We start from the raw sequence: 23,496 nt of genomic DNA, 5'->3' as shown, positions 1-23,496 counted from the left end.
TATCATTATATCACTCTGGGTTTCTCTTAAAATTCAAATTTTTCCAAATATCCTTGGGGACATGAAAAGGAACTCATGCTTTTTCTGCCTGAATTATTTCAGTATTTTTCTATCTAAGTATCAGAAAAGTCCATCTACATATGATTTGCATTCCTAGGCTGCAGTTACTATTTTATATAGCAGAAAATGGTGATTTTTGCCAAATCACAGCCCTATTTCTATTAGCATTACAATTCACTCTCTAACTCCTATAAAGTAGTTGCTATCATCACTCTCATTTTACATATGAGGAAACCAAGATCACATGCTAGGAAGTGTCAGACCTGGGATTAGAAACCCAGGAAATTTGGTTTCAGAGCCTATAATCTTATTTTCTACACTAAACCATACATCTTGTGACCCTAACACTCACCTGTAACTAATGTGTTATTCAGACAAGTAGTTCTCAACCAGGGTGATTCTGACCTCAAAATCCACTCCCTCAGACTCTTCAGTCCAACTGGAGGACATTTTCTTTTTTCAGACACAGGGTCTCACCATTCTGTTGCCCAGGCTGCAGTGCAGTGGCCCGATCATGGCTCACTGCAGCCCTAAACTCCTGGGCTCAAACAACCCTCCCACCTCAGCCTCCCAACTAGCTGGGACTACAGGCATGCACCACTACACGCCTGGGTAATTTTTAAAACTTTTTTTTTTTGAGATAGAAGTCTCACTATGTTGCCCAGGCTGATTTCGAACTCCTGGCCTCAAGTGATCCACCTCAGCCTCATGAAGTGCTGGGCTTAAAGGCATGAGTCACCCAACCAGCTTGGAGACATTTTTGATTGTCACAACTTGGGGGTGGTGTTATTGGCATCTAGTGGGCAGAGACCAGGATGCTACTAAAAATCCTGTAATGCACAGGACAGGCCCACAGTACATTATCCAGCACAAAACGTCAACAGTGCTGAGGGTGAGAAACAGAGTATATATTCTAGGAGGGCAGTGCTTTATAGTTGATCTTGGTTGCTGCTGCATCCTTAGGCCTAGGAACAATTCTTAACACTTAAGTACTTAAATTTATTTGTTGAATGAATATTTAGCTGTTCTTAAGAGCCTAGAACCATGCCTAGTTCTACAGGCACAGTACTATAGCTGGTAGGCAACATTTCTTAAATTAATGGTGGTGTCCTCAATGTATGTAACAAGACATAGTAACATTAAGTGATGTTAGTGCTCCATAGTTCTTTCTTTTTTGGGCTTAATTTTTGCCCAAATGAGTATAAATAAAACCAAAACTCTGACAAAACTCTTAGTTAAGTGTAGTTTCTGGAAGAACATTTTTTTCTTTATACCTCTTAATACATGAAACTCTGTTAAATATGTAAGGAATAAGACTTTTTTTTTTCCTTCTTAAAATGGAAGCCTTTAAATGTCCCAAATAGCATGTATTTAGGGGATTGGCACACACCTCTAAATTACACAGTATCACAAATGAATTGCTCCAGTTGCTGGCAAATAGCTTGAAAAAGTTTAAGAGGTCCTTTACAAATTTCACAGAAGAATTGAATTATAGCACACATAAGACAAAGACCTGTTCCCTAAAAATAATAGTACTTTGAGTCCATGTCAAAGATTTCTATAATCATAATATTCTAAGTATAATTTCATCCTTTATAAAAAAAAAAATCCAAGGTGTAACATCTGTCAAAGTATTTTTCAATCCTTTCTCCTTTACCGCAATAAGCTACTGAATATTACCCAAATGCATCTGTTCATAACTAATATGGCATGATTTACAAAATTCTTTCTCAAGGAAAAGTTCAAAAGGTCATTGTGTGGATATTCAAACAATACTAAAAAAAAAAAAAAAGTCCTGACATTTTTCACTCATCATTACTGTAATTAATGAATATGTCTGGCCTGCTCAAATGTTAAATTATGAAACCACACCACACTGTGTAAAATGCACCTATTACATTTAAAAAGAAGTTAACCCATATTTATTTACTAGCATTGTTAAAACATTACACAAAACACATCCAAAGTGGCAAGTAATTATAATGCAAGCCCTTGCATGGCAATCCAAATTTATTGAACTACTGATGCTAAGTTATACAAAATTGCACCACTTTAATTAAGGCTTTTAGTTTACATTTGGCCACCTCAAAGTAGTTGTAACATTAGGTTGGTCAATTTAAATACTGTGGCTCCCTGTTGGATAGACACACAATCTTTACATCCAAACGTTAATGCATACAAAGCAACAAGGCATTGTTAAATAAAACAGCAATAGTTACTGCAAATTAGGCCTTGTGACCAATTACACATGATTAAAATTACTTCCCACATTCACATCCACAGTACTCGTCCACCATTTAACATCTCAACCAAAACGTTACACGTGTGAAACAATCACTAACAGGCAAAAATACTAAACCTGTATATTTGGTATTGCAAATACACTTATGCATGAGCAAGCAAGGGATTCACAGTGAGAATCTACAGCTGCAGAAGCCTGAAAATGATTTACAAAAATTGTTAAATCATTAAAAAATTGTTTGAAAATATACACTTCTTGTTGTAGACCCCCACTGTACACACAACTATAAACATTGTTCCCTATGTAAACAAAAAAGGAAACATAATAAGAGATTTGAAAAGTCTGGACATTTCCTTCCCAACAGATATTAAAGGCAACGTCTTTAATCTAAGACATTATACTGAAAGGACTATCATATTTTAAAGACAAGATCACTGTCTCCACAGGTTTTTTAAAAATTAAAAAAACTATACAGCTGTGTTAATCAAAGCGCTTATTTTGTACAATACAATGATAATGACCTTGAATTTCTTAAAAAAAATTACAATAAGCTACAAGTATCAAAGAAGCGAAGTTATCTGGAGTAGTCTATATAGGAGCTCTTTGGACTTTCTTTTATTATGCTAAAATAGTGGTGCTTTTAGGATTTACATTATTGTACTCTCCAATACAAAGTATGGGGCATGTTAAAGTATACAGTACACCATTTTCATACATGTACAACATTGGTGGATGAAGAATGTCTCTTAGCAGTAATACTGGATGTAGCCTCTGGTTTTACCAGCTGCGTACTCTAGGACTATTATATAAGTAAAAATCTCTCTTGTGATACTGGAAAGTGATTAGAATGTGCAAACTGATATAGTAGCTTTCATCCGCCTCTTAAAGGGTACCACCACAGGAAAGTCCATTTAAGATGTTGGTAGGTTTAACAAAGTTGGAATGCTGGCACTGTTGAATTGGGCAACAGTTCTTCAGACCTGTCAAAATGAAAAAGATAAATTAATTGAAAACATGAGTTGAAAAGAGTATACTAAAAATCCAAAGGAAACAGTAAGACAACAGTCTTAAAGTGTTAGAAATGAATATGGTACAGGCTCTTGTTCTAGTCATTACATATCACAATTTATGGCAAGCATTTTCATCTTTTCATTCCCAAAAGATGACGTATCTTTATGCAAATTTTTGTGCATTAACTTCCAAAGAGTAAAGAGAAAAAAACATTTAACTTTAAGATGGTTGTCAGAAAAAGATGGTATTACACTAAAATCACAAAGTTTTTAAAAAAATTGTGAGTGACATAAAAGAAGTAAAATCAAAACTGTCTATTAAATACTTGCTCCAGAAGGGTGGTTAGTATAGGTATGGCTGCTGAAACAATTTTCATAAATGCCTAGAACTTTAGGTCCTCATTCTGAGTCTGAATGAGGTCTGCAATCTAGTTTTCTACATCCTAGTAGACTGAATGCAGCAAATTGGAGAGGACAGATGGGAGTGTGTGAGTTCAGGCACATGTGTGCTGCTAAGGATGGGCATGTGGTCAGGAATGAGAGGATATCAGAATGAAAGGATATACACAGAAAGTCCTAAATGGAGGATACTGACAAAAGTTCTAAAAAGATATAGTATCAAAGTGCTACAGTAGTATGGGGTCATTTAACATACAAAGAAGCAGAGTCGCAAATGCAAGTTCTCAAGGATAAGTGTAAAATAAATAAATGGTTTAATAACTGAATAGGAAACCATTATCACTGGCAAACAGTTGATAGTTTATGATGTGCCAGGCACTGATCTAGTTGCTTGATAAGTATTAACCTCATTTAATATGATTGTTTTCAAAACCTACATAAAAATGTATGCTCAGTTTTACTTTGCTATCTCATCTCTGGGTTGTATTTGTGGTTCTCTCTGGGAATTCTTCACCCCCAACATAGCTAATTTCTACTTGTCCTTCAGATCTCAGCTTAGATGTCTCTTACTCTGACACTTTCCCTGAATCCTTAATCCACATTTGACAGGTTTGGTGCCCCAATTACATGCTCCTATGCAATCCATAATAGCATAGTGGCTAAGCATGGTCTCAGGAATCAGCCTGCCTATTCAAATTCTGGCCCTCCTTTTACTAACTGCAGGGCTTGAACAAGTAACAGTCTTTCTGTGCCACAGTTCCCTCATCTGTAATATGGGAATAGTAATAGTTCTTGCCTTTAGGCATGTGTGAGAATTCAATTAATATATAGATAGTATTTAAGATTGCCTGGCACGTGATAAATGTATCAGGGGTTTTTATTAGTAGTACTATGCCGGATTTATCCTATCACAGTATTTATCACTTTTTGCAATTGTCTTTCAGTACACCTTAATTAGCTTAAGCTAATTAAAAGGCAAGGAGAGAAGGTTGTTCTTATCCACCAGCACCAACCAATGTACCATTAGGGCATAAGTATATAATGAATGAACTTGTTTAGAATATTCACTTGTGTGGAATATCTTATGATAATAGGTAAATGAAACAATTATTTTAATAGGATATCAGTTATTTTAATAGGATATCATACTAACTCAGATATACTGAAAAAAAGTAACCATTTATTTTTTAGAACCAAAAAAATTCTATACTTGCTTTCATGACAAGAGTGCCCTTAATGAAGTTAAGTGATTAAAAGTTAGAGGAAAGATAAATTAACATACCTGGCTCAGAGCTACAATGCATTTTGTATATTAAAGTAGCTGACATGACGACTTTTTGCGAGGCTTCCCAGGCACTGGAGTTTTTCTGTTAATTTGCCGCACTAGGTCATAAAAGATCTGCAAACATATTATTTTTTTTAATTTACAGAAGAAAAAAACCCCAAAAACAAAAAATGAAAAACTAGTGATTTCTATCGATATAAATGAATTCCCCAAAAGCAACTATTTCTGTTCAGTTAAGGAATGAGAGTAAAACCAGGTGTTTTACTGCCACCTGCCAAGTTCTTTTTTGTTTCTTTACATTGGAGAATGGTTAAAATTGCTCTTAAATACTTAGTTGAAAGAGCTGCAGAGATCTTATCCTAGTTCAATTACAACATTTACCATCTTGCAAAGAAAAAACTCCTTTATTCTTCAAATCTTTTTATGTTTTTATTCTATAACATGACTTTAAGCCCCTTCAAGAACCATGCATGCCTTTTTGAATTTTAGTCCCTATGTTTTACATAATGACATCCTATAGATAGCTGAAGTCTTAATCTGTTTTCCCTGTCCCTATCTTTTCTGACCAGTCTCCTTTTTTCATGGCAAATTTCACTGTATCGGCATTTGATAAAGAGACTCAAATAGTACTGTTGCTTATTTGCTACATGCATATATTTAACTTAAGTGTTTTTGCCTATGAGATCAATATATCACCGAGTAAATATTAACTTTGGGTTGTGTTAATACATACACATTTTTCCCATTAATTTTGGATGTTGTATTCCAAATGAAGAGCTATCTTAAGTATATCTGACCATACCTCATTAACATTTATTTTTGATTTTGCAGAAGATTCTAAGAATGCACAGTTGTTCCATTGTCTTGCTAGATTTTGACCTTGTTCTTTTCCTACAACTCTTTCATCTTCCAAGTCACACTTATTACCGACCAGAATCATTGGAACCTAAAAATACATTTGTAAGGGTAAAAATAAATAAGTAAATATGCTATACAAATTCAAATAAAAAAACTTTAAGAGGCGAGCCCAATGATTACTTTTCATATATAATGCCAAATAAAATACTAAATTAATAATGTGTAATAAAATCATTAAAATATGAAAGCCTTAACAATGTTAATTTGTAAGATAAAAGGTACTGACTTTCATGTCAATTATACTGTCAGTTATCTCCACTGTCTTCTCTCATGGAGATGTCAAATGATAACTCCAAAGGGAAGAAAAGAGAAAAAGATACAAGCTATGACTTACTTATAAAAGAGGGAAAAAAACCTTAAAATTATATCACAATGGATTTATAGCTAATTATAGTAAGAAAAACATACAATCTTTTAAAAAGGAAGTACAAGAAGGTGTTAGTGTGAAAAGCCAATATGCTTCAGTATTTACAAATGTTTCTCTAAAGGGTGTGAATCAACTTCAAGTTTTCTGGTTTCTCAACATGCATTTATCAAATAAGCATTCTCAACTACACAACACAAAAAGGAGAAATTTGGAAGATCTCTAAAGTAGAATTTTTAGTTTCTCTTATAGTCTTATATTAAAAAGCCAAAAAATTAAATCAACTTAATTTATTAAAATCAAGACCACTTATTAATGGCATCATGTAGCCGAATATATGTGAAGTTTATAATTTTAAGTAAAAGAATACTATAGGGAAAAACAAAACTTACTTTACAAAACCACTATTTAACCATTTAATAATTGGTTTTCTAAAGGATTTTTGGAAAAAATCCCAACTGGAAAATAATTTTGGCTCTTTAGGAATAGAATTTATTATTAGGCATTTTAATAAATACTTGTTTCATACAACTGACAGAAGAAAACTATGGTAGTTACCAGAGGCAAAAGAAAACAGATTTACTAATTGAAAAATGCTCACTGAGGTTGTTGTAAATATGTAGGGTCCCCCCAAATTCCCTTGTTTCAGAAGTCTAGAAAATGGCAGCATTTACCATGGGTGTCTCCCAGTTCTCACAATATTTGTTATTGCTACAATTAAACTGTAGTGCCAAGGTAAACTATAGTACCCAGATTAGCATCATCAACACCACCTGGAAACTTGTTAGAAATGCAAAGGCCCTCCAGCCCTCCTGAATTAGAAACTCTTGGGGATGGGCCCAGACATCTATGTTTTAACCAGTCTTATAGGTGATTCTGATGCAAGATAACTTTGAGAACCACTGCTATATGCAGTATGATACAAAATAATCTTTTTGATGTTTCACATAGGATTGAACTCCATTGTGGTACACTCTGAAGGGGCACCTAAATTAATGTTAGAATCTAATGTATTTGATGACTTCCTTTAAAAATTATTATTATGCTCCTTCTGCCACTGTTGCTTGAGCACATTCATTTGAATGTCTGAATCTTGTTAAAAAGGATCTTACATCTACCAGAAACGTGGCCAAAACATCATTCAATTAGTAACATTTGCTTCCCACAGCTCTCCTTCTCCACCAAATGCATGTTTAAAAACAGGAAGGGTATTTTCAGAGGATAATGGAAAAGGAGGGATTTTCTCACTTTCCACATGATTTATATTTGAAAACATATATGAATGTTAAAGATACATTTTTGACTTGTAAGGACAAAGCTTTTGAAAAACAACCCCTCCTGTACATAAACTTTAAACTGAGTTTAAATTTAAGCTTTAAATCTGGATGTCATCATAATAAGTATTTTGAAATAAAATATACTTGTTAAAGACTAAGCTCACATCATCAGTGTCTTTAACTCGAAGAATCTGTTCTCTCAGATCTTGCAAGTCATTAAATGTGGACTGTGCTGTGATGGAATAAACTAATGCAAAGCCTTGTCCATTTTTCATGTATAAATCCCTCATTGCTGTAAATTGTTCCTAAAATAGAAAAGAAAGGAACATTAAAAAAAAAGAAATGTTTTGGCAGTTAATTTGATAATTTTCAAAGTCTATAATTATAGCTCAATGAAGAATACTGTAGTATTATATAACACTTCTTAAAAGTAAAGTCCATAGCAAGATACTATTTGAAAAACTGATATTTTAAGAAATAGATTTATTTAAAAATAACACAAAGTAGATTTATATACAACAAATATACTCAAGTGGAACAGAAATATTTTGTCCCCCAAAGCTACTTTAAGGCAGCTTTTTAATGTGTCATAATGTGTAGAGCACCCCAACTGTATCCTCAAGTTACAGGTAGCTCACATGCTCTGGTTCTGTGGGGGTCTATCAGCATGCTTACGCATATCACATTACCATGTCATGCTCCCACATGTCTCCTTCACTAGAGTATTGAGCATCTGAGGGTAAGAACAGAATGCCTGGCACATATCAGGTACTCAAATATTAGGTGAATGAACACCACACATCCAGAATAAATCTTCCCATCACCTCCAAATATCTAATAAAGCTAGTTGGTTTCCTCCTTCCTACTCTGAAGGAGGAAACAATCAAAATACTTCATACAGCTGGCTGAGGAATGAATGTAGGCCCAAGTATTTTCCACATCATTTGCAATATGGTAATATAGTTTTAAAAGTACTAGTGAGATTGAAAATTTTCCTAACAAATTTTCTAATTAATTTTTCAATAATTGACCCTCTGTAATCACAAAGTGCAATATAAAAAGAGTAGAATTCAAGAGAATAAGAAAAACAGGTTAACATTTAATGCAAGTAGTACTTTTAAATAAACTTAATATCTGTCTATACAGTATTAACATTTATTAAGTCGATATTATACAAACTACATACACTTAGTACTTTGTTTTACATACCGTTCCTGCAGTATCCAAGATTTCAAGCATACACTGTTGTGCATCTACTTCAACTTGCTGTGAGAAAAAATATAGCTTAATTTTTTATGTACATAAGTCACCTTAATATACACAAAAGCTAATAAATCATATCATAAACAGAGCCATAGATTATAGTAACTTTACAAGATAATATCAAGCACTACTTTAACAAAAAAGGAGGAAAAACAGCTAAGTAATCAAGGTGTATAGACCCCCAAATTGTATACTACGTTCAAAAGCCATGTGTTCTCAAGTCAACACAAGGATACCTATAGGATCCATTCTCAATATGAATCCCTCAGCACTTATTTCTAGAGAATACTTTCAAAATTGCTCAAATAAATAAAACCAGCAATATTAGAAGTAATTCTACCACAACATTCCCATAATACTTTTGATATACCTCATTTCTCTAGATAACTATATCCCCTCACTATGCTGGAAAGAGAATTCTGGTAGCAAGCCAGTAGTGCCACAGCCACTAAATAAATTTTATACATATCCTTGCTACCCTTTTTCACCTAATATATTCGAGAGAAAAAGTTATTTAGAATTAGATGTAGAAAGAAAAGATTAATATTGCTTCACAGCTGGAGTACAGGAAGGAGTTTCCAGCTTTTTGGTAGACTGTGGACACACAGGGAGGAATGGAAACACAGTATTTGTACAATAGCAGGCTAGGCTAGCTGCTACCTAAAGGTAGGAAGACAACTCTCTGCTTACTGCACATAGTTTTATTGTCACCTGCTGTTAGTGGACACAGGGACTCAACTTCCTGCAGGATGAGCATCTCTAATCTGAAAATCTGAAATGCTCCAAAATCTGAAGCTTTTTAAGCCACATGTGGAACACGACGCCAAAGTAGAAAATTCCACACCAGAGCTCATGTGACAGGTAGCAGTCAAAATGCAGTCAAAACTGTTTCATGCACAAAATTATTAAAAATATTGTATAAAATTACCTCAAGACTATGTGGACAAAGTGTATATGAAACATAAACAGAATTCTGTGTTTAGACTCGGGTCCCTTCCCCAACATATTATGTCTATGCAAATATTCAAAAAAAAAAAAATCCCAAAACTGAAATACTTCTGGTTCCAAGCATTTCAGATAAGCAGGTGAGCAGTGGCACTTTCTCAAGGAGTTAATAAGTAGGAAGTTTAGGGAGACTTTTGTATGCTTATCTCTAGGTTAAAAAGAAGAGAGCTTGGGAGTAATCAGTCTTTCTAGAGGGAAACATGGAGCTACCACTTGAAATGGATAGTATGCTTTAAGGTTTGTGTGTCAATTACAATTTTGGGGTTAGGATAAACACAATTCTGCGAATGTGTGACTGCGTGTTTATGAGTATTTACGATTTTCCTAAACTGGCAAGCATGCAATGCCAGAAAATAATCAATAATGAACTCTTCCCATTAATTTTATGAATTAACTGTTTCTCCATTCTACTTTGTATACAATATTTGATAATTATAAAGCTAAAAACAAATATTTATATTAAAATCAAAAGAAAAGCCTTCTAAAGTAATATATACCTTTCTATAAGAATCTTCTATCGTAGGATCATATTTTTCAACAAAAATTCCTTGAACAAATTGTACAGTCTGAAAAAAATTAACATACCATTATACTTCTAAAGAAAAAAACAAATTCAAATTTATACATTTTAAACTATTGATTTCACATAGGTCATTATATCATTGAGGACAGAAAATAACCAATACTACATCTGAAATGAATTTGATGAGAAAATTATCTTAGAAAGCTTGCTTTTCTTTAACCCTCCCCCCCCCAAATTAATAGTCACTATGCTCCTTACTGGTAATTCTAAGTTTAGAGATCATACATTCTAAAAATTTTAAGTGTCTACTATTTCAGTCTTAAGGGTTCAAACTTGAATTTTAATTAGATGGCACTCTAAGTGGCCAAGTAAGATGGTTTATCTCACCAGGGAGAAAGAGAAGGTCAATCTATCTTCCTGTGGGGATTTGCTAAACTCTGAAATATTCATCAACTTATTTTCCCTAAGTTTCTCCCCTTCCCGAACTCTCACCACCAAGCTGTGTCTTAATTTTTGCTATACCATTCCTTGATGCAGAAAACATGGCCATTAAGATAATACTGGACAAAGGTTAATTAAAGACTTTTTATAAACTTTGATGTTTTCTAACATAAAATACATAGTATAAACCTACTCATAGGGATAAAGAACAAAATTCATTCCTATTTGGCTCTAAAATGCAAACAGACACATATTTATATGCTTTCACTCTCTCTGCTTAGTCCAAACTATATTCTGGCGTACCTCATGTTGGTTTAGAACCAATGTTCCAGAGAGAATATGATCCGCCCAGATATACTAAAATTTCAGTAAAATTACAAGAAAAATATGATATCACTTCTAAAGTCATTATGGGATTTCACTTCAACAAAGACAAATAATCAAAACCTAAAACTCAATGGAAAAAGAATGCCTTGGACTTACCAGAGCAGACTTTCCAACACCTCCTGAGCCAAGAACGACTAGCTTATACTCACGCATGATGCAAACCTGTCAAATTTAGTACCTTATTAAAGAAAAAAAAAAAAAGAATTTAAGTAAAGTTTCTGTGTTCATGTGCTTCTTATATAAATAAGACATTCAGGGAAGCAGATTTATTTAAAAATGACTACTATACAACACTACTATGAAGTGCTCCATAAACATACTTACTAAAGGATGCTCAGAAGTAGAAGGAAACTAGAGAATTACAGACACAACTTTCAGCCCTAACTTAAATAAGAATAAAATATTAAGGGAAAAAGGGGGAACTGAAATATATCACAAAAGGTATTCTACTGGACATAAGACGACAGTGACAGACATGTCTACATTCCTTTCTCATAAACCACTCCAGAAAAGAACAGGAAACAAATATAAATTTCCTATGCACCATCTGAAACCACGAACCACCAGTAGCTGAATGCTTACTGAGTGCAGGATATATACCCAATGAACAAAACAGACAAAAATCCCTGCCCTCATAAAGCTAATCTCCTAGAAAGATAAATGGGATAGGACAGAGGTGTGAAAGCAAATCTGGCCTATCACCTGCTTTGTTGTATAAAGTTTTACTGAAACACAGCCATACCCATTAATTTGTGTATCGTCTATGGCTTCCTCTATGTTGTAATAGCAAAGTAGTTACAACAGAGGCCATTTGGTCCACAAAGCCTAAATATTTACTATCTGGCCAACTCCTGGATAAATGAATGGCAAATGTAAATAAGTTGGCAGAGGAAGGAAGCAGACGACCAAATATCAGTTCCAAGGCTGAAAAATTGTAGTGAGTATTTAATATATGAAGTAATAGAAATCAAAACAATAAAACCAAAAAGAAACAACCCATACCAAGGCTTATCACTATGAAATTTCAGTACAGAGATATACAGAAGGTCCTAAAAGCTTCTAGGGTTAGGAATTACATAAGAATAAAATTCTCACATTCCTAGAAAAAGCTAAGTGGTCAGTAGCCACCAGAACAGGTTTTAAATTTTCTTAATCAAGAATGAGTTTTTAAGTTATGGTAGCAAGTAACTACTAAAACTGGTTTAAACAAATTGAATCAGCCTCAGAGAATATGCTGCAAACTAACCAATTAGTGATGGCCCCTTACTTCTGAAAGTCAATCAAAAACTGGACTCACTTCATTGAACACACAAATCTGAGTGTCAACCAATCAACAACTGACTCACTTGAAAGTGTTTCTACAGCTAACATTAACTCACTTCTGCCTTTAAAAGTTTGCCAATCTTTGAGCTTCCTAATTCCCAGAAACCCTGTAAAGCTAGTAGTCTGTTCTGTTCAAGGAAGGCTCTATTTAACCAGGATAGCTTTTTCCTTAAGTTATCAAATAACTTCAACTTTGTGTTTTCAGAAATTCAATGTTATTTCTCACACTTTCACAGTTTCACTTAAGACCCTCATTTGGCATCATTACAAGGAACCTTTAGACAACAGGTATACTGAATGGTTCCTTGTGCTCAACTTTTGTTTATTCTTTGAATTTGCTATCAGATGAATTGGTCTTAAAAATGACGGTACTAATTTGGTTCCTTGAGCTCCCGTTGCTGAATTAATTTTGTTAACCTAAAATTTGTAACCAAGTAGGTCTTTGTATAATGTCCTTTGGTTTTGACTTGGAGTTGTATGTACTATTCGGTAAATAAGTTTGCCATTAGTTTAATTCTTCAGCTACTTGCTTGGTTCTGTTTATCTATTTGTGAAAAGTTTTCTCTCATGTGTTTAGTTTTTTTTGTCCTGGGCTGTCTTGTTTACATTTTTTGAATAGGGGAGTGTTCTATAGGGAATGGATGGAGGCTAGGCCCAGTAATTCTCCAGTCCAATTCAAGCTGGTCCCAAGCACTCAAGGTTGATGCTAAGTAAAACCAATGACCAACTGAGGTAAAGGGAAGTGACTGTTGAAACTTTACCAGTAGTTACCTATAAAGTCTTCGTGATGACAATCACTATCTTACTGACTTACAAAGATACTCATATTTGTTTAATCTACATTATAAAGTTAAATGTGGGGCTGTTGGTTATATGGCCCCTTCTTAATCTACGCAAGGTCAGGAAATCTAAGAATGTTTAATGTTTGTAAGAACATACTTATTTGAAAATTTTTTTTAATTATTTTTATTTCAAAATATTAGGCAGTACAACTGTTCTTGTCACATGGATGAATTGTATAATGCTGAAGTAGGGCTTTCAGTGTCCCTGTCACCAGAATAGTGTACACTGTACCTAATAGGTAAGTTTTTATTCCTCACCCTCCCCCTAAAAAATTTTTTTAAGCATTCAAATCATTTTTATTTAGGAATATTTTACATCCAGTGAAACAAGCTGATCTTAAGCATTACTGTTAAGTTTTAATATATGCCAACATCCATGTAATCTATAAACATACCCCTCATTAAGATTGAAAACACTTCTATCACCCAGATAAGTTCCAACTTTTTCCCAATTGATTACCCTAATACCCTTTCTTTTTCTTTTTTTTTAACTTATCTGTATTTGTTGCAAGTTTTAAGTGGATTGTGACTTGAGCACTACATTTCTATTCACAAGCCTCACTTTTCAAAACAGTTTTATAACACATAATATAGGTAGGGCTTATAATTTTGCTCCTCTAAATAATACTTCTTCTTTGGAAAACAAGCCCTGTGTAGAGTTTCAAGTTGCTTTACTTTAAACATAATTATTTCTAGAGGACTAGTAATACATGCAGCCCTTTCTTGATTGTAGTAATATCTTTCTTGTCATGGCTTTACATTGTCAAAGTGACAAACATCTCTCAGAATGCCTGTGTCTTTTATAAACCTCCAATATAACCTTAACTCTTGCACTTATTACATTGGTAAATGACAAAAACTGGGACTTAACAACTGGACATACAGTCAACTTTGGATATGCCATAAATAATACTTTAAGAGGAAATATAACTATAGAAAAAATTATGAGACAAAATACCATTCGATAATCAATTTCAGTTGTTATTCTGGGGCCCTGAAACAAAATGACTAAGACAGTCTCTAGTTAGTCTTCCCCTGTTCAAACCTTCAGAAATCCACCCTCCTTGAAGCATTCTATTTACATTACCCACATGACCCTTCTATTCCTTCTGCTTCTACCCCTTATGTGTGAAATGAACAACCTTTCTTTTTCTTAGGAAAGGAACAATTATACAATAGCCTCTTTGAATTGGTAGAAGGGAGATCTATAGAACTTGAATTTAAACCCTGGTCTGGAATTTAGGTCAAGGTTATACTTTAAGGATTTTCCTAAATCTGAGGAAGACTGACAGAAATTTGTTGCAGAATTCAAGAATTTGTTAGACACTTAATATTCTGGAATACCACAGCTATACCAACTTAATTATTAAACCCCCAATATAAGAAAATGGTTAAAAGCAGCAGGATAGATCAGGAGATTTAAATAACCTATTTTAAAAATTGACCTTCAGAGAACAAGAATCTATTTAGGAAATACACTATTTGAGAAGTCTTTCTTAGGAGTACATTGGTTAAGAATCAAAATTGTAAACAAAATAAAAATGATTCAATAGGAAACAAAATAAAAATTGACTTCAGGAAACTTTCAAAAATATTCTGGCATAGACCCAAGAGCTGAGGTAAAGGGAGACATGTCCCTTTTTTTGGTAAATGGGCTCAGACCTGAAATAGGAAACTTAAAATGGAAAACTGATAATTTAGAAAATCTACAATGGCTGAACTTTTCAGTCTGTGAAGTAAATAAACTAGAAAAAAAAAAGGTCTTTGTTTTCTAAGAAATGGAGGCACATGGATAAGAGTACTTCTACAAAATGCAAACAGAAGAGTCAAAGGAAGAACTAATGTTTCACTTTTACTAAGAAAATGTGAAGTACAAAGATCCAAAATCTGTCTGATAATGCTGCTCCAGGGGAAACATGGGCACCCAACAATTCTCCACCCTTTCTTCACCAGGGGTGGGAGTGGGACTGACTACATATATAGTCATGGGGAATGTTTTGGTGATGATGGAAGTATTCTAAAACAGGTTGTAGTGATGGCTACATACTGCATAAATTTACCAACCCCCCAAAAAAACACAACACAACTGATTGAATCAGTATAAAAACCACTATCCAAAGATACCCAACATACAAAGTCCACATTTGTTGGAAGTGCCTTTCTTTTTTCTTAAGAGAAGTATGCCTTTATTTCCTTGTTTCACAAATAAAGGTGGCTGAGGTGGCTGTGGAAATTGAACTTCACAATGGGATAGTTGGGATTCTTTTCCCCAGTTGCTTCATTTGTCCATGAATGAGTATTCCTTTTTAGCATGAGTCAGGTTCAATCATATTATTACATCTATCAGTAATTTGTTCCTTTTATTTCTTATTATTGATTAAAAATATATCTATTGTACAATATATGACATTTTCTTTATTCATTCATACCAGCTGATGAACATTTGGATTGTTTCCAGTTTGGGGATGTTATAAATAATGCTTATCAATTGTGTTTTCATTTTAATAACTCAACCAAGAATTATTTAATATAAAGCCCAATGATCAAAGAAAATTTAAAATATTTCAAATTTTGAAGTAGAGAAATATGATAAGAACACAATAAAGACTTTCAAACCTTAAAATATAGTGACAAAACGCATCTAACTTACCAAGAAGTAGCTTTTTCTAACAAAGAATACTGATAAGAGAGCAATATAACTGAATAATTATCTTTCATTAATCTTTTGCCAGTATTTCCTTAGGTGCAAATTCTGATAAATACCAATGTGACAGAGTATTTTGTATCCTTAAAAAACAAAACAAAAAACTCCAACAGTATAATAGTCGAGATTTGAACCAGTATGTATTTTCCAAATTTGTGCTTTCTACTATACCAGCATTGAAAAATTGTTTAAAGATTCTAAGACTGGAATAAGAGATTTTATTGTGAATACCAATTGTGACTGGCAATGGCCATGAGTAGTTCTGTTTTTAAGACTGTGTGGTTACATCTAGTTTTAGCAGAAAAGGCAACTGCTCGATAAAAGAAATGCCATTGGCTTGTGGGGTGTGGGGGGAGGGATGGGTAAAGAGCGGTGGCACCTGTGTACTTGTGCTCTGAGCATGATATTACTGTTCAAGTGTTCTTAGCTTAAAGCTAAGTTCAGGTTAAGAATGAGCACTTTACTATTTGAGACATTGAGACTAATTATTCTCCTTCATAGAACCCCAAAGGGGACCATTTTGATAACACAGCATAATGGTTAATGGTACCTAAGTTTCAAATCCTGGTTTTGAGCAAGTCATGAAACCTTTCAGAGCCTCACTTTCCTTCCAGGTAAACTGAAAGTAGCTACAGAATATGATTGTGAGATGGGTGACAGAGAATGTAAACTCCATGAAGACAGGGATTTTTGTCTATTTTATTCACTGTTATATCCCCAGAACCTGAAACAGTAGCTGGAATACAGAATGTGCTCAAAAAATTAAGGAAAGAATAAGAAATGTACTATTAATAATTTGTTAAAGCGTCATTAGTACCTTGCGCATAGTAACAGTCAATAAGATAGCTTTTCAAATGATAGTAATAATAGCCATCATCTGAACTGCCACTTAATATTGTGAAGCAGAAATGTTCTCTCAGTTGAGAATCACTGCTCTACCCTTTCATCTACTAGTTCAGTAAAACATGTAAGAATGTAAATGAGGGACTGTCTCGCTTTTGTCTGATTTAGAATGTTTTCTTCTAGGTGGGCAAAAAGGTACAATGCATAGGCTAAAACTATTTTCTTTTTTTTTTTTTTTTTTTTGAGACAGAGTCTCACTTTTGTTGTCCAGGCTAGAGTGAGTGCCGTGGCGTCAGCCTGGCTCACAGCAACCTCAAACTCCTGGGCTCCAGTGATCCTTCTGCCTCAGCCTCCCGAGTAGCTGGGACTACAGGCATGCGCCACCATGCCCGGCTAATTTTTTATATATATATCAGTTGGCCAATTAATTTCTTTCTATTTATAGTAGAGACGGGGTCTCGCTCTTGCTCAGGCTGGTTTTGAACTCCTGACCTTGAGCAATCCGCCCGCCTCGGCCTCCCAAGAGCTAGGATTACAGGCGTGAGCCACAGCGCCCGGCCTAAAACTATTTTCTAAATACATACTGACATGGGTCAGTAACTTTTCATGTCAATACAAAAAGCAAAAAGTTGAGTATACATCAGTAGTTTGAATCATGTAAAAATGTAGTTCAGAAATAAAGACTCAAATAACTCTCTTAAGTATTTAAAAACACATTACTAAACAAAAATCCCGTAATACTGGCATTATCTCTGACTCCTAATATTCATCTTACAAGCCTTGAGGAACTGTATTGTATCCCAACTTATGCAGACTATACTTTGGACAGCTGAGAGGGAATTTCAATATTACTACAGTAATTTAAGGATACTGAGAAAATCTTGAGATGTAATACAAAGTGAATTTCAATTCCCTGGGGTTTCAAAACATAGACATATTTAGGCTCAGCATGGTGGCTCACAGTCTGTAATCCTAGCATTCTGGGAGGCTGAGGTGGGAGGATCGCTTGAGGTCAGGAGTTTGAGATCAGCCTAAGCAAAAGCAAGATCCTGTCTCTACTAAAAATAGAAAAAATTAGCTGGGCATGGTGGCACATGCCTGTAATCCCAGCTACTTGGGAGGCGAAGGCAGGAGAATTGCTTGAGCCCAGGAGTTTGAGGTTGCTGTGAGCTAGCCTGACACCATGGCACTCTAGCCTGGGTGACATCTCAAAAAAAAACACAACAAACTGAAGAGTTATATAATTACTCCAATGTTATTACAATTTAAGAATGTTGATAATCGTTGGCATTTTTAAAAGGTGGCCATTAGAAAACTTGAAAATACAAAGTTTAGCCACTCAACTCATGAATAATTATAAAAACAAATAGGCAAGCATTAAAGAACCAATTAAAGTTCCTTTAATCCTATTTTTAAACCATAATTACTATAATAGTACGCTTCTTCTCAAAAAGGGCTATGAGATAATAAAGTACTAAAAATTAAACATATTTTTAAATGCTTGATAGAAGAAGAAATACTTCAAACAACACAAATACTGACATTTTAGACATGTTTCTCTTTTAAATCAAAGCAATAGGCCGCGCACAGTGGCTCACACCTGTAACTCTAGCACTCTTGGAGGCTGAGGTGGGTGGATCACTCAGGTCAGGAGTTTGAAACCAGCCTGAGCAAGAGCGAGACCCCATCTCTACTAAAAATAGAAATAAATTAATTGGCCAAGCAAAAATATAGAAAAAATTAGCCAGGCATGGTGGTACATGCCTGCAGTCCCAGCCACTCAGGAGGCTGAGGCAAAACGATTGCTTGAGCCCAGGAGTTTGAGGTTGCTGTGAGCTATAAAATCTAAGAAATGACAACTTCTACCAAGACTACTATAATATAGCATTCAATATTCAACATCAATAAATATATACTGAGTTAGGCACTACTCTAGGCAGTGAGAATAAAGCAGTGAATAAAAGACTCCATCCTCAGAATTTATAATCTAGAAGGTAGAAAACAAAGTCAATATGAAATATGTCAGGTGTGATAAGCAGTATGGAGGAAAAAACAAAGCAAATTAAAGGAGACAGTGTGGGAACAGATGGATTGTTTATTGTTTATAGGGTGGTTATGAAGGACTTCTGTGAAGGTAAAAGTAATATATATATATATATACACACACACATATATATAGTTCAGTAGCCAAGAGTCCTGTCAATGGATTGATATTAAATTCTATTTTCAACAGAAGACTCCACCATTAGGCTTTTCTGCTGAGTATCTTAAAATCATCTTTGGTGGCGTGACAATGCCAATTAATTTGTGGCTGAAACTAAATTTGGATTTGAGAGTTGGAGATTTACCTAGGATCCACCAGAGAGCTTATGGCTTTGATGCCCCTTCTTCCTCTGCAACAGGGGCATAAATGGGATTTCTGGAGGAGTCTAAATGTAGTTGGTCTAGGTACTGTTTTTCAGTATGTACAAAATGCAATTCAGCAATTTCCATTACCAATGCTTATGGAAGGATATTTATGTTTTTCCCCGCACCGTACAGGAAGAATAATATGGATCTGGATGGGGCGTTCCTGACTAGTATATATACTCAGGATCCACTTTCTTAGGAAGGTAGTGTCAAGGAAATGTCTCTGAAGTATTCTTGCACTATCTCAGCACAGTAATGGGTCTTGTTTCTGACAGGCTGTACCAAATACTTTAGGACTTGATTATATACTATCTTGAACTGTTTTCTAAAAGGAGACAACAAACTATAGAAAAACATTACCTTGGATTTAAGAAGCTCTAGATTTAAAAAGTTGTGTATCTTGAGGCAAATCACTAACTTTTTATTTTTCCTTTAAGCTCTGTTGGACTTGATACTTAATTTTTAGTTTCAGGTTCCTTGTCTGTAAATGACAAAATGAAGGAAGGGGAAAATAATGAACACTCAGATGCTTTACATCAGCTTACATCAGGTAAGCATGTAAAAGCCTGAAGCAGCAAGGTTTTATTAGGTAAGAGTGTGGATTGTGGTCAAGTAGAGCAGTGGTCCCCAACCCTTTGGTACCAGGGACCAGTTTCATGGAAGACAATTTTTCCACAGACTGGGTTGAGGGCATTGATGATTTTGGGATGATTCAAGCACATTACATTTGTTGCACAGTCAAATCTCTCTGTTAATGATAAGCTGTATATGCAGCTGCTCCCCAGTGCTAACACCACCACCTCATATCATCAGGCCTTAGATGCTCATAAGGAGTGTGCAACCTAGATCCCTTGCACGTGCAGTTTACAGTAGGGTTCAAGATCCTATGAGAATCTGATGTCACTGCTCATCTGATAGGAGGCAGAGCTCAGGTGGTGATGACAGCCATGGGAACAGCTGTAAACACAGAGGAAGCTTTGCTTGCTTGCCCACTGCTCACTTCCTGCTGTGCAGCCCAGTTCCTAACAGGCCATGGACTGGTACCTGTCTGAGGCCTGGGGACCACAGAAGTAGAGAGTGAATGCTATACAGATAAAGTCATCTGAATTCTAAAAATAATGAATATTGTAGAAACTAACAAAATCAAATTGGGAGATGGAGATTTTGGCTCTGGGCCAGCAGTTTTTGACTTCTGAACTAAATGACCCCTAAGGTCCCTTTCAGTTCTAAAATGTATTATTATAATATTGGTACATATAGCAAGTTTTGAAGAATTAAATATAGATGGAACTTTAAAAGCATTTTAATGTCATATTCCTTCTCTTTAATTACTGCAAAAAAGATACAAAACTCTGCTTTGATAGTAAAATTTAATGATAATATATTCTTTCCCAAACTTCATGATGGTGGCTTGATATTACAGTTATCTTAGAATTATTACTTTTCAAAAATAATATAGATTGAAAAAAGGGATGAAAAGTATTAATAATATAGGACAGTCTCCCCATTCATAGGCTGTGCACAACTAAGAAAATCCATTAGGAATATTGGGCACTCAACCAAGGCAAGATGCAAAAAAGTCCTTCTACATTTTCTTCCACCTGCTAGCAAGTCCAAGATACTTCATGCAGTGAAAGTCTTCTTCCTAACTAACTTAAGATTAGGGCATGGGCATGAGGTCCTCTCTCAGGAAATATACTTCCCTTCAATTATCGCTCCAAATAAAGAGACTGACTATATAAGAGATTATACAAATTGGTTATGGGGATTAAGATTGGGAAGTAAAATAAAAGTAGTAGCTACACACAAATACACAAAAAACAGAGTTGGAAATCCAATGTTACCAGAAAGTACTATATAACATTAAAACTGCTGGGCACGGTGGTCCATGCTTGTAATCATAGCACCCTTGGAGGCTGAGACAGTAGGATTGCTTGAGGCCAGGAGTTCAAAACTAGCCCGGGCAATACAGCAAGATCCCATCTCCTCAATCAATCAATCAATCAATCAATCAATCAATCAGCTGGGTGTGGTGGTGTGTGCCTATAGTCCTAACTACTGAAGAGGCTGAGATAGAAGGATTGCTTGAGCCCAGGGATTCAAGGTTACAGTGAGCTATGATCACACCATTGCACTCTACTGAGTGACAGAGCTAAACTGTCTCTAAAAACAAACAAAACAAAACAAAGAACACATTAAAGCCAGTAATAGATTATCTTTAAAGACTGCTTCAATACTATCTAGGACAAAATCTAACACAGCAGACCTATAGCATTAAGAAAACTTTATATTAATCTAGTAACAAAATTAAATCCACGGTTACTTTGAAAAACTGAATCCAAGATTACCTTGAAAAGCAAATAAATTGACTCATCATTTTTAAAAAAAATGATGGACCTGTTTAAATGAATAAAGCAATTCTATATTTTAAGAAGATGAAACCAAACAAATAACTGACATTATTAGAGACTTCCTTAATGAAGTGAGGCTAGTTTACTATCATTAAATAAAGAAGTTATGTGGCTGGTTTGAGGACCAAACTTAGCTTTTCCATATGTACATAAAAGTAATTCTATATCATCTCTGCAACCCAGGGTGGCAAAACATGAAACTTAAAATAAGGAGACCCAGAACTGACTCTCCATGTAATTTACCACAGGGTGGTCACTTATTTCTAAGCTGGTATCTTGATCTGTAAAATATGGACAATGACAATACATACTACAGAGGGTTGATGGATAGATTAAATAAGAATGTACATTGTTGATAAAAGCCTTAAATATTAATCATTACTGATACCAACCAACTGCAGGGTGGCCTTAATTTATTTATTTTGGTGTCCACTATGTGGCCGAGAAATGTTTGTTGAATAAGAGACTAAAGAGTAATAATTCATTTCCAGGCCAGATATGGTGGCTCGCCTGTAGTCCTAGCACTTTGGGAGGCTGAGGTGGGAGGATAGCCTGAGCCCCAGGTATTTGAAGTTGCAGCAAGCTGTGATGGAGCTGCTGTACTCCAGCCTGGGCAACACAGCAAGACCTTAACTCTAAAAAATTCATTTCCAGAAACAAACAAAAAGATAATTATTTAGATTTTTAAAAGACCACTAATAAATTACCTTTTATGGGTAAATCACCATTCAAGTTCACATCAAGTATTGACAGATGTCATGAATCCCAACTGAAGATGAACTACACAAAAACACAATTCTTATACTTGCCCTCTTGTATAAGACTACATACAGCCCAGTAGAAATGATAATGAATGCCCCAGAGCAGGAATAGTGTTAAAACCAACAACTTATGGGTTCCAGAGACAATTGCACTTAACCTTATAATCTGATTTATTCTTTAAATCTCAATAATAAATGTAAAAAGTAGGTTAGGTTATTGGTAATAATCAAATCTTTGAAAAGTGGTAACATTTAAAAAGCACAATTTCTTTCTGTTACAATATGTCAAAGAGTCTCCACATAACCATAGTCAAAATAAAAATTTCCCAGACAAGCAGTTCTCCTATCCTCAAGTTTAGCTACAACACTTACCACCACCCCCCCCACCCCCGTTTGAAATTCTGTGATCTTAAATTATAAAGAAAGGGCTAAGTAAAAATACTTAACTACAGGTTCCTGAAGTCAAATGACATTACTGCTCTCCCACTGAAGACTTTCTGGAAGAGAAGATACTTGATTTCTCCTTTCCACCTCCAACTCCCAAAGTAGTATTTTAACAGCTAAATAGGATCACTATCTCCTCTTCTCATTCTCAAATAAAATTAATTCAACTGTCAGAAGGACCTGGTGCTAATTTGTTGGACACAATGATAGAATTAAGAAATTTCTGAGCATATTTAAAAATTATTTTTGAAGGAAAAAAATAAGAGGTCCAACACTATCTCTCATACCCTCTTAAAAATAAAACTTCTAACTACAAAATAAACAGAAAGTTGTTAAAAGGAATACCGCTTATCATATTTACTTTCTGAGTAGTCTGCCTCTCTTATAATGAGGACAAATGGAAAATACTCCCAATTTTACTAACTGATTCTGCCAAGAAAAGCCTTCTCTGTGAACAGGATTTCTTAATCTAGACAGACTAGGCATTTTCCCTATTCTGACCTATTTATAATGCCTTGAATAGGAAAAAATTCTTCTCTTGCCCTTTTCATGAATTAATATTGCTAGTAAATAAAGTTGATTTCA

The 23,496-nt window shown here is 34.8% G+C and overlaps 1 protein-coding gene across 2 annotated transcripts in view; it reads right to left on the bottom strand.

The window, feature by feature from the left end:
- Positions 1–2,037: 2,037 nt before the first annotated feature.
- The window catches only part of RAP1B (RAP1B, member of RAS oncogene family), a 43,389-nt gene continuing 21,930 nt past the window's right edge, over positions 2,038–23,496 (bottom strand). Inside the window, exons 2-9 of one of the 2 annotated variants that reach the window (XM_012782425.3) lie at positions 19,656–19,776; positions 11,271–11,352; positions 10,321–10,389; positions 8,765–8,821; positions 7,720–7,860; positions 5,799–5,942; positions 4,994–5,110; positions 2,038–3,282 (exon numbers count right to left, since the gene is read on the bottom strand). In XM_012782425.3, the coding sequence (XP_012637879.1) occupies positions 5,024–5,110; positions 5,799–5,942; positions 7,720–7,860; positions 8,765–8,821; positions 10,321–10,389; positions 11,271–11,327 (555 nt within the window). In that variant the 5' untranslated portion in view covers positions 11,328–11,352; positions 19,656–19,776 and the 3' untranslated portion in view covers positions 2,038–3,282; positions 4,994–5,023. The remainder of the gene's footprint in view (positions 3,283–4,993; positions 5,111–5,798; positions 5,943–7,719; positions 7,861–8,764; positions 8,822–10,320; positions 10,390–11,270; positions 11,353–19,655; positions 19,777–23,496) is intronic. The other variant, XM_012782424.3, reaches the window with a different exon arrangement.

The sequence above is a fragment of the Microcebus murinus genome, chromosome 10 (assembly GCF_040939455.1).
Source record: "Microcebus murinus isolate Inina chromosome 10, M.murinus_Inina_mat1.0, whole genome shotgun sequence".
Taxonomy (NCBI): Eukaryota; Metazoa; Chordata; class Mammalia; order Primates; family Cheirogaleidae; genus Microcebus; species Microcebus murinus.
This window is presented reverse-complemented; position numbering and strand designations above follow the sequence as displayed.